We start from the raw sequence: 10,717 nt of genomic DNA on the forward strand, positions 1-10,717 counted from the left end.
GATGGGTACGTTGATATAGCCAGGACTGTGTTGAAATTTCTTCACTTCTTTCAATTTTGAGGAAAGATTTCATTCAGTGATGCACAACATGACTCTTTGCAATGACCTGAAACAGAAAACACAATATCCTGCTTGAAAAACAAAGCACTCACCAAGACAGCTGGCTATGTATGTTACTTTTCTTTTTTGACATGTATGTTACTTACAACCTATATCTCAACTTAAGAAGAAAAAGTTAAAAAAAAAAAAAAGTGTATGCTATATATAATCCTGTGAAAGGCAGTTCTTGCTTAAGGAAAATGTGTAGAGTACATGAATTTTCTTTTTGTATGAAAGAGATCTCAATCAAATACAAAAACCTAGAACTGTTTATTCACACCATTCATTGGAAAGATCGAAGACACTCTTCCTCAATCCTCCATTCCGCAGATCATCACCAAAGCACAGAAGTTATTGGTTCTCATCTGAGATGCTGCCAAATTTCTTAAATCCAAAAGTATAGCATTGCCTGTTCACAAAAATTTGATTGTGTTATTAACTTCTAGTTCATGGAGAACGTAAGCATGAAGTAATCATGAATCCAGCACATATTTTGGAAATTCTTGTATCCATGAACATGGCACACATTCACCATGATGAGAATAGCAAACACGCAAGAAAAAGTAAATGGACTAACGAATTAAAAATAAGAAAAAGATCCACACCTCAGTAATAGAATGCAGAGGTTGCTGATCTTGTGGAGGGGATTTCTTAGATCTCGAACTTCTTGTTTTGATTGGTGTAGTTCTCCAACTTTTCAACTCGGACTGTATCATATTAAGCTGCTCACGTATCTCCTTTAGGAACTTCAACTCCTTGTCCCCTGCCTCATTAATTTCTTGCCTGAAACAAATTCTCTCTCCCTCAAGCTGTTCAATTCGCTGAGACAACTGTTGAAAATTGGCTTGAGATTCAGAAACACCCGTTCTTGGGTCAATAAAAGCCATATTGCAGGCAACACCTACTTCATTTCTTGCTTTACATAATTTGTTATCATTGTTTGCACATAGCAAAATTTTCTTTGCCTCTTTCATATTCAATTGAAAGGTATCCCCAGCAACCAAATCTGGCTTTCCTAGCCTGTTCTCACCTTCCAAGATCGGCTTACTCTGTTCTTTTTTCCATTGTTCAAGTGCTTTGCAATTTCCATTATTTTGTGGGACTTCAAAAATATCCTGGACATTTGAGGAAAAAGAAGAACTAACAATTGTCTCCCTTTCCAGTATATGTTCATGAAGTTTGACTTGATCCTGTTTAGTAATACTTTCTCCACATGTTTGGTCACATATTTTGCCAATGCTTTCTTGTGGATTCTCACTCTTCAAACTTGCAGAATTAGGTTTTCCAGAAACTTTGCAATCAGATATCTCTTTTACTTGTTCATCTAAGGTTCTGATCTGCTCCAAGTACAAATCAAAGGTTCCACTAGTGAAATGTCCAGCTCTCTTCTCTAAATCCAAGTTTTGAACATTAATTTCCTGGTCTGCATTTTGCTTCACTATATTTGGAACCAAATCTGACATGGGGATCCCAGATCTTTCTCTTTCCAAATTATTTTCCTTCTTGTGGGAATCTTTGGGCTGAATTGAAGGCAGAGAATTCCATCTTCTTACAATGCTATCAACACCTGTTTCCACCTTGCAAGAGTCATTCATTTGCAAAAACAAATTATCCGGAAATCTACTTTCATAGGCACCCAAATCACCACAACCCATGCTAAGAAGTTTCCACCTATAAGCCTGAACTTGAAACTCAAGAGATGCAATTTCCATCTCTTTATTATGCATAAGATCTTCAAAAACTGAAAGAGAGTTCTCAGCATAAGACATCTTTTCCTCTGCCAGTCTCTTATATTGACTTGCTTCCATCTGTACAGCAGCCTTCTCTTCTTGCAAACGCAGTATCATGGACAGAGCTTCACTAGCTGCTGTTGACGAAGCTTCTCTTTCCTGATCCAACTCAATGTACAGTTTTTGCAAAAGTTTTTGTTGAGCTTGAAGAGTATCTTTTAGAGCTGTAACTTCAGTTTCAGACATCGCAGAACACATACCACTTTTGACCACAGCACACTTGATTAGTTGTAGAAATGATCGTAGTTCTGAGCACAATATTATAATAGTTTCCGATCTGTTTCAGTGAAATATACCAAGAATTATCATTCTGATAAAAAAAAAATGGGGACAATTTTCAAATTAGAGTGATAAGTGAGCAAATCTGATGTATCCCAGTGAACAAAACATGATTGAGGCTTGATGCTTGATCCTCTTCTAACCTCTCCCTCCAAACAAGCCAACAATAATGTAAGGCTATTGAATTTATTGTTTGGCCGTGTACTTACACATGTGAGAGAGAGAGAGAGAGAGAGCAATAAGCTTTCAGAGTCTATTAAGTCAAAACCACTTCCAGAAATTTTTTTACAGAGACTGACTCGATCGAATAGAATTCCAGGAAAAAAAAGAGAGTTAACTGAAAGGGAAAAAAACCAAAAACAAAATGGGCCTGCTTTTTGAAAAATAAAAAACCATTCTTGAAAGTAGCCCTTCCTTTGATAACATGAAAATGGTGCTTTCTACTCCTGTTCTATGCTTATGATATGGGAAAAGGGAACACTAGCGTTTCATCAAATAGAGCCAATTTTCGTGGGAAAATTGGCCTGAAAAGACAAAAATGCATTAATTGAGAGGGTAATGGAGAAAAAGATACAATCATAACTGATATGCAAACAACATAAACATGTACAGACAAAATGAAAAAGACAAAAAAAATAAAAGCAACAACCAGAAAAGAAGAGAGAAAGAAACCGAAAGGAAGGTGACTTTACCTGGCTGTGTCCAGACTGATCCAATTTCCCCAGTTCAAGACCCAGTTGATAAGAAAGAAGAAGCTTCGACCCTTTCTTGAGAACAAGAATCAAACAAGACAACATATGTGTTCATGAACAAGTATAAGAACCCAACCATCAATCATATCAGCTTCACAACTCAGAAGAGGATGAACTAAAATAAGACTAATGCCGTCGTTTCCGCGAAGCTCCATGAAACTTATTTCACGCAATTATTAGTAAGGAAAGAGAGTAAAAAAAAAAATTCAACTTCCAAATCACACCCCAAATCCAGCTTGATCAAAAATAGCAGGCCCATCAATGCAAACTCTCTCTCCCCTCCAAGATTTCAGACCCTTGACCAAGAGGGTCCTCTGGGATGCCAACAAAAACGCTGCAGTTTAGCAAGAAATTACAAGAAAACGCTGCAAAGAACCAGTCTTGCTTGTTTCTCTAACACAAAATGGCTTTGCTTTTCTTGCAAAAGCAGTTTTGGCAAAACAGATATCCGGAAAAGAAAATATCTATTTATTTGCAAGGTCGAAAACTGCGACTATTACCAACCAAGAAGTGAAGAACAAACAAACAAATTTTCCCAAGACAAAAAAGTGTGTGATTCCTGAGCACTGTATTGGTGGTCAAAGGGGTCAAAACGAAATCGTTTTGAAGTGTTCAGCTGGGAAAAAAACACAAAAAAGAAAAGAAAAAACTCCAAACCCGTCAATATCATATCATTCTTCTTTGGATTTCGCTAATCCAAGCCTGATCTAAAGCTTATTTTTTAATATTTTGACTAATCATTGCCTTGTGGACCCACTTGGTTCCCTTGTCTTTCCCGCAAACGGTAATGGAGTTCTTTAAAAGGTAGGGATAGGTAAGCGGAGAATACAACGGCTACAATAAAAAGTTCTCACTGGCTTTCTTAATTGTCTTTGGTCACCGCCCAAATTTTAGTTTACCTTTAATTTTTGCATTTATTTATGAGAATCCAACGTGAATCTGAGCTCACAAGATGAAAATATAAAACACTTTTAAAAGAATACGATTATACCAAGAAAAATTATAGTTATCGTGAATACATAAGTATCGTATAATTATTTAAAAAAATAAATAAATAAATAATTTACTTAAAAAAATTAATTTTTTAATAATAGATTCTATTTTTTTTAAAGTGATTACACAGTACTTACGTACTCTACAACTGTATGTAGTATTACTTTTAAAAAATTAATTTTTTTTACCTAAGTCTCATATTTATTCATTTTAAAAAAAATGAGTACGTAATATTTATGCACTTTATGATTACTAGTTTACAGAGATTACATTTATATTTTTCTTAGTTAAAGCTTTTCTAATTTTTAATTGTTTAAGCTTGAGAAAAGAAGTTAGTGATGATGATTTAATACAGTAATACTTCATCCTAAATTTCAATTAAATATCATCCTGAAAAACAAAATGTTACACTGATTGTATGTTGAGTTTCATGCTTCAAAGTCAGAGCTATGAACTTTTTACACTCTCACATGAATGCTTTGACCCAAAAAAAAAAAATGCATCTACATGCCATCGAAATAAAAGCTTAATAAATGGAATATGTTTAATATTTGACTTGTAGTGAAAAATATGTGTTTTATGAGGCCAGTGTCAACAAGATGACAACCTTAACGTACCGCTCAAGAATTTTTAACATGTGAATATCATAAGACTTGGGTGATCGAGTAAAATAGTCATGCACAACGAGATATGCCAGTTGAGCCGAAACTATCTATTCAATAAGAGAAATAAAATTTATAGTAATAAGAGAAATTATATTTATAGTAATACGTAAACATCTTACATTCATTTTGAAAAAAAAAAAGAATAAATATGAAATTTATATAAAAAAATTAATTTTTTAATAATAGACTATGTTCTTTTTCAAAAGAAATATAAAACGCTTGCATTACTCATTAAATTTATCTCTTTTTGAGTTTGAAACTCTGAACCTGTATTTAGTGGGAGTCTGTTTTTCTTGCTTCAGAGAATTTTTTTAACATGGTTCGAGTAAAACAACATTTTCTTTGTCCATTCTTTTTTTATCTTTAATGTGCAATCCAACAGGACTCCTTAACCTGTTTTCAGAGGTTTGCCTGACTTTGTCCCTGTCAACAAACAATTCGAAATGCCAATCAAAAAGGGAAGTGATTCCACCTGTTTTTGTCTCATTAATGGTAAATGCTTACTTGTGTAAGTAATGAACAAGACATGACTCACCCTTCCGGTTTGCGTAACAGGTTTGCAGAGTGGCATCCAGCAAAAACACAGTCATCAACAAAATGGAAATGAATGCCTAATGTACTTCTGAGAACAATTTAATTCATATGTTCCAAGTTTATTAATTAAATACAGTACCAGCATCTCCCTGCCATGGAACTATAAGCAGATTAATGGTGAAAATCCTAAAGCCAAGAAATGCCTACGCACCAGGGAGAACAGGAGAATAATTGACATAACAAATGACAAACATTTAGTGCTGTTTACGAGAATTTATTTTTGTTCCTTCGAGTTTAATCCACTGGAACCTCAACCTCCATCTTCAAACCGGTATTGCCAAGAATCTGCATGAAGCGATGGCAAATTTTCTTTTAACAGCATAAACATTAAACGGTGTAAACACAACACTAAACACAAACATGTCGTAATGCAATGGTGTCTTAGGCTCGAAGTTCAAAACAAAACAAAAAAATCAGTAAAAAAATATAAAAACACAAATATATATGCCATGCACAATCTAGCATGATGAGACATTTGATAAAGACTCCTTATATATCAAGTACGCTACAAAATACATAATACATGATGAAAGGGCCATATAACAATTTTTATTTTTTTAATATTTCTGAACACGGAGTTAATGTGCTAGATTTGAGGGGAGAACAAAATGCATGCCATGGGTGATTTTCCATTTCCGATGATTCTTGCCGGGAATGTTCCTTAATCAGTCTGTTCGTAATTTCCTTTTCATTATTAGTTTAGTTTGAATCTGGTTGGTTTGTGGGGTGTTTTCCGTTTCTGTTAGTTTGGATGGGTTCGTATCGGAAGATACTCATTGATCAGAAGATCTTTGAGTTTAATCGTGAGAATGCTCAGTGGTGGAGGATTTCAGAGTAGCCGAAGGGTTTCAAAGTATATTTCTATTGATGTCGCGGCAGTGGAATGCTTGGCATCTGTGGTAAGAGCTTTTGGAGAGGCTGTTGGTTCCTCTGAATTTCTCAAAACTCGTAGGAAGGTAAGTCAAGTGTTGGTGGTTCAAAGATGTCATAACAGCTTTGGTACAGCTTCGGTAGATTTCTGTCTGAGTCGGAGTTTCAACAAGTTAAAAGACGTGGGTTTATTGCTGTACCAGAAGGTTTTAAAGGTGAGGGTTGGAGAAAGTTTGAGGATATGTTGCGTACTGTTCTGGGTGTCAAAAACAGAGGAAGTGTGAAGGTGGCGTCTTCTTCTCAGGTTGTGGAGGGAAGGAAGGAGTCCTTCATGGAGGTTCTGAAGAAAAAGCAGCCGAGTATGGTGGTTAGTAGGGAGGTCCGTGGGGTGGTCGGTAGGCAGTCTGTTCAAGTGGAAGGGCAGTCGTCGGAGAAGACTGTCCATATTCCAAAGAGTGACGGTTTGGTTCCCAAAGGGAATGGAAGGTTATGGGAACGTTGTATCGTGACAGTCCATGCAGGAGACTTTGTTGGATATTAAGGTACAAGTGGATATGTTATTAAATTGGGTTGGGATGGGTATGGGCCGTGTGGGCTCAGAAGGGGTTGATAAGTGGCTTGTGGAGTCACAGAAAGGAGTATTAGGTGTAGGGCCGAGTATGGATCTGGGCTGTGTGAAGGAAATGGACCAAAGGGGAAAAAGACCTGCAGGTGGGCTGGGTCTGGTTAAGAAACTGAAACGTGTGTGGAAGGTTAGACACAGAAAAGACTTATCAGATGTCTCGGTCTCGGTTTCAGCATCCACCTCCAACACGACGGCACCGATATCTGCTCCAATGGTTGCAGGGGTGGGGCACAGAACTGGTCGCCCGCCCCCGGCGATCTCTCTGGTGGTGCGACGAAGGTTGTTCCGTCACCGGATCTTGCAGTGGGTGAATTAGTTCTTCAGGAGCCTGATAAGGAGGTGTTGTGTGGAGGGGAGTTCAACCCGATTGTGTCCCTCAAGCCGTTGAACAATCGTGTAAAGTTGTTGGAGTCGATTCCGTCATGTTTAAATCCTATTCATCCAGTTGACGATTTTTTGTTTGATAAGTTGGTTGATAGTCAATTCGGGAGTGATTCTGGGAAGCAGCTTCAGGTGGTTTCAGACAAGGACGATTTTATAGATCCAGGTCTACAGTTGGAGATTTATGAGGGTGAAAGTCATGATGAGGATGTGAGTAGCCCGACTCCTCTTCATACTTTGCCACCTCATTCATCTAATATGTTTGTTTCGGATTGGGTTTTAAAGAAGGTTGAAGAAGTTCAGGAATGTGTGGGGCTTTCTTGTGTGGGTTTTGAAGAGCAGTTTAAGGCTCTTCTTGTGGCCATTGAAGCTGGTTGCGCTTCGTGAAGTCTAATTCTAAGAAGGAAAGGGAGTTAAAAAGGTTAGAATGTTCAATCAATTATGCTTCTAAGGAAGATAGTGTTGGCAGGGGCAAATCAAAAGGGAGGGTGTCTTTTGTTTCTCATGAAGCCTAAGATTCTTCCTTGGAATGTGAGGGGCAAATCAAAATGGAGTTGGAGTTCAAAGTTTTTGCACAGTCCTGTAGAGATTATTACGACAATGCCTGGCACCAAAGTTCCCCCCCCCCCCCCCCCCCCCCCCCCCCCCCCCCCAAAAAAAAAAAATAAACATCTCATACCATACACAGGAAGGCAACCATAAATGAAATGTTTCATAACAATTAAATAGACTACATTTAAAAAAATTAGTGCAAAGTATTTGGAAAAAATTCTTGAAATCTTAAATATAGGGAAATTTATTTTGAAATAAATCTACACAGTACCTTCATGAAGTCCGACAAAACTAACAAAGAATCCTTTGTGTAGCCTGCTTCCTCAAGGACATGGGTTAGAACTTGCTGTACCAGACACCAACAAAACCACACATGAGAAACGAGATATTCAGCAGCATAATAAGTACAGTACTTGTTTAAGCTTCAAGTTTTACTATCTCCATAAGCAGTAGTGAATATGATCTCTTCCAAGGTTTCTAAGTTAAGACATGCTATGAAGATCAGCAATATGTAATACAGCTGATTTGGTTCAATGTCCGTATGACAACTTAGACCTACATTTCCAACCCTGTTGGTTGCCAAATCAGGTAATATTTTATTAGTCCAATGAGCTCTAGCACAAAAAGTACTTCCCCTCTTACAAATAGAGTGGAGAGTGGTGTCATGGGTTAGAGAAAGAACATATTGCATTTATTGGAATCTTCATAAATCTTGAAAAAAAAAAAAAAAAAATCAAAGAACTTAAAAGTCCCATAGCCCCATGCTAGAGAGCATCAGCATTTTGAAAAGTGCCAAATTAGACGAATGCCAAGTCTTTCAAGTGACACGAGTTTGTATCATTCTTTTCTGTTCATATTGTCTCCAATAACCGGATCACTTGAAAACAAGCTAAACTAGATGCACATACCATGCAACTGGAGATAACTCTAAGGGCATGTTTGGAGACTATAAGAATTCTCAAAACTTATAGTCACCCAAACTATAAGACTATAAGAATTCTCATAATTTCATTCCCAAATATCACCCAAACAAAAAACAATTTTCAATTTCAAATTTTCAACTTTTTCATCTAATCATTACCTAATCATTATTCAAACATAAAAATCAATACAACTTTTACAAACTTCAAAACAAAATGCAAAAATCAATACAAATTTTACAAACTTCAAAACAAAATAATTTCTTTTTTTATAGGTAAACCATAATCTGATACTGAATAACTTCAAAACAAAATAATATTCAAACAATTTTTTAACTTAATAATATTTTTGTTCAATTTTTTCTCTCTCCTTTCCCAAAACCTAATAAAACATATTCATTCAAACCATTTCACTACTATTCACAAAATTCTGAGATTCTAAAGGCCACTGGAGACAGCCAACACAACTCAGTTGGCATGTTCATAACCCTAAGTTAAAGGCAATCCACAACAGTTCACTTCACAGATTAAAAAACTTTTACGCCCAAAATCTACCCAAGAGGAACCTTTAAATTGTACCACTACTGGAGACCTGAGGATTAGAAAGTAAATTTATATAAATTGCATAGTCCCAAACCTTTCAAAAAGGCTACTACATGAGATCTAACCTCTCTCTGTTGTTCAGATATAAATTGTCCAGTCAAATCCCGCAAAACTTCCAGCATGTCATTCATTGCGACTCTCCCATTGCCATCCGAATCGTAAACCTTAAAAATGACTAGGAGAAAACGAGACGCTATCACTCCAATAAATGGGAATTCAGAGAATAAATTTCTAGACAAATGACTTCACAAAAACTACAAGAAAAGGGAGTCTTTACATTCAATCTTCTGTTGTGTGGTCGCACGAGGACTGAATGCGGACAAGAATGCCACAAATTCCTTAAAGTTCCATCCATCCAGCATCCTCAACAATCTCTGTAAGATAAAGGACGCAGTACCACCATCTCAGTAACCAAATTGCACACAAGAAACAGATATAACCGTAACATGAATAAATAAATACAGCAGACTATAACAACTACAACATTACAACTTATGTGTATGCCATATGCTTATAGACAATAAATGTACACACACAGCAAAAATGGGACCTGAGACAGAGGGTTGACGGCGAATTCAGGAACGGACAAGAACTCCTCGGCTGATATGAAACCACCGCCACTGCGATCGAGCTGACAAAACCTCTGGTACAGTGATACTATCTCCTGCTGCGAAACTACGCACCGAAAACAAATCAACGACTCAGAAACCCTAAACTTCACCATCCAAAAACACGAAATCCAAAACGACCAACAAGAATTTGAAGAAATACGTAAAACTTACAGGTGCAGTTGCAGTGTTCCTGAACCTCTTCGATATCGTACTGCGTGAGCATTGACGATGTGTTACCCATGGTGGTAGTGGAGGTGAAAGTGAAGACTTTCGAGAAGTGGGAGTAGGAATCGATTGGGTTGGGATGTATGAGAGCTGTGGAAAGCCCAATTACATTAGATGATTAGAAGAAGATGGGAGGAATTGGGAGAAACAGGTAGAGCATCTCTGCAACCACCTTGGTGAGGTCGCAGCTCGTTGGAACGCGATGTAAAAAGGCGTTGGTAGGTTGCTCATTCAATACGAAACGGCCTTTGCAATGTTTCGTCGAGGTTTAAGGCCACCTACCCTTAAATCCTTGAATGCCTCTTTCTTTTTTTACTTTTTTTTTTTTATTTTTTTTTTTTTATTTTTTTTAAGAGATAAGTAAAGGACGGTGTTTGGAGTTTTGTAAGTTTACTTTGACGTAGTTGAGATTGTAAAAATATTTCATTTCATATTATTATTATAATTTTTTTAAATTTTTATATAAAATATAATAAAAAATTTAACATATTTTAATCTTAAAATAATAATAATATTAAAAAATAATATTTTATTTAACTTTCAACTTTCATCTTTCATTTCAACTCATTATCCAAACGGCACTTTACTCATTTTGAAAAAAATGGATAAACATGAAATTTACATTAAAAAAAAAATAATGACAAGCTCTATTATTTTTTAAAGTGGGTGCGCGAAACTTCTATACCCTAAAACTATATCTAACATTACTGCTAATACAGTTTTAGGTTAAACTATTTTTTATAAATTTCCTAATTTTA

The 10,717-nt window shown here is 36.3% G+C and overlaps 2 protein-coding genes across 3 annotated transcripts; both read right to left on the minus strand.

The window, feature by feature from the left end:
* Positions 1-240: 240 nt before the first annotated feature.
* LOC121243558 lies at positions 241-3,547 on the minus strand. Of its 2 annotated transcripts, none has more exons than XM_041141688.1 (3): positions 2,861-3,547; positions 705-2,199; positions 241-508 (listed from the first exon to the last, which is right to left on the minus strand). In XM_041141688.1, the coding sequence occupies exons 2-3, from the start codon at positions 2,085-2,087 to the stop codon at positions 485-487; spliced, it is 1,407 nt and encodes a 468-aa protein (XP_040997622.1). In that variant the 5' UTR covers positions 2,088-2,199; positions 2,861-3,547; the 3' UTR covers positions 241-484. The 2 variants fall into 2 exon arrangements, with proteins under 2 accessions (XP_040997622.1, XP_040997621.1); XM_041141687.1 differs by having other exon boundaries at positions 705-2,166; positions 2,861-3,545.
* A 1,648-nt stretch (positions 3,548-5,195) lies between these two features.
* LOC121242541 (calcineurin subunit B-like) lies at positions 5,196-10,244 on the minus strand. The gene is made up of 6 exons (XM_041140410.1): positions 9,906-10,244; positions 9,674-9,798; positions 9,401-9,497; positions 9,189-9,298; positions 7,872-7,946; positions 5,196-5,457 (listed from the first exon to the last, which is right to left on the minus strand). The coding sequence occupies exons 1-6, from the start codon at positions 9,973-9,975 to the stop codon at positions 5,407-5,409; spliced, it is 528 nt and encodes a 175-aa protein (XP_040996344.1). The 5' UTR covers positions 9,976-10,244; the 3' UTR covers positions 5,196-5,406.
* Positions 10,245-10,717: the final 473 nt, after the last annotated feature.

This window comes from Juglans microcarpa x Juglans regia, chromosome 8D, assembly GCF_004785595.1.
Source record: "Juglans microcarpa x Juglans regia isolate MS1-56 chromosome 8D, Jm3101_v1.0, whole genome shotgun sequence".
In the NCBI taxonomy this organism is placed as follows: domain Eukaryota; kingdom Viridiplantae; phylum Streptophyta; class Magnoliopsida; order Fagales; family Juglandaceae; genus Juglans; species Juglans microcarpa x Juglans regia.

Coding starts and splice junctions, on each gene's coding strand:
- LOC121242541 (XM_041140410.1), bottom strand. CDS start 9,975: ATGGGTAACACATCGTCAATGCTCACGCAGTACGATATCGAAGAGGTT. Junction 9,299..9,400: donor CACACAACAGAAGATTGAAT/GTAAAGACTCCC, acceptor GTTTTCTCCTAG/TCATTTTTAAGGTTTACGAT. Junction 5,458..7,871: donor TTTTGTCGGACTTCATGAAG/GTACTGTGTAGA, acceptor CGCTTCATGCAG/ATTCTTGGCAATACCGGTTT.
- LOC121243558 (XM_041141688.1), bottom strand. CDS start 2,087: ATGTGTTCTGCGATGTCTGAAACTGAAGTTACAGCTCTAAAAGATACT. Junction 509..704: donor CTCTGCATTCTATTACTGAG/GTGTGGATCTTT, acceptor TTTTGTGAACAG/GCAATGCTATACTTTTGGAT.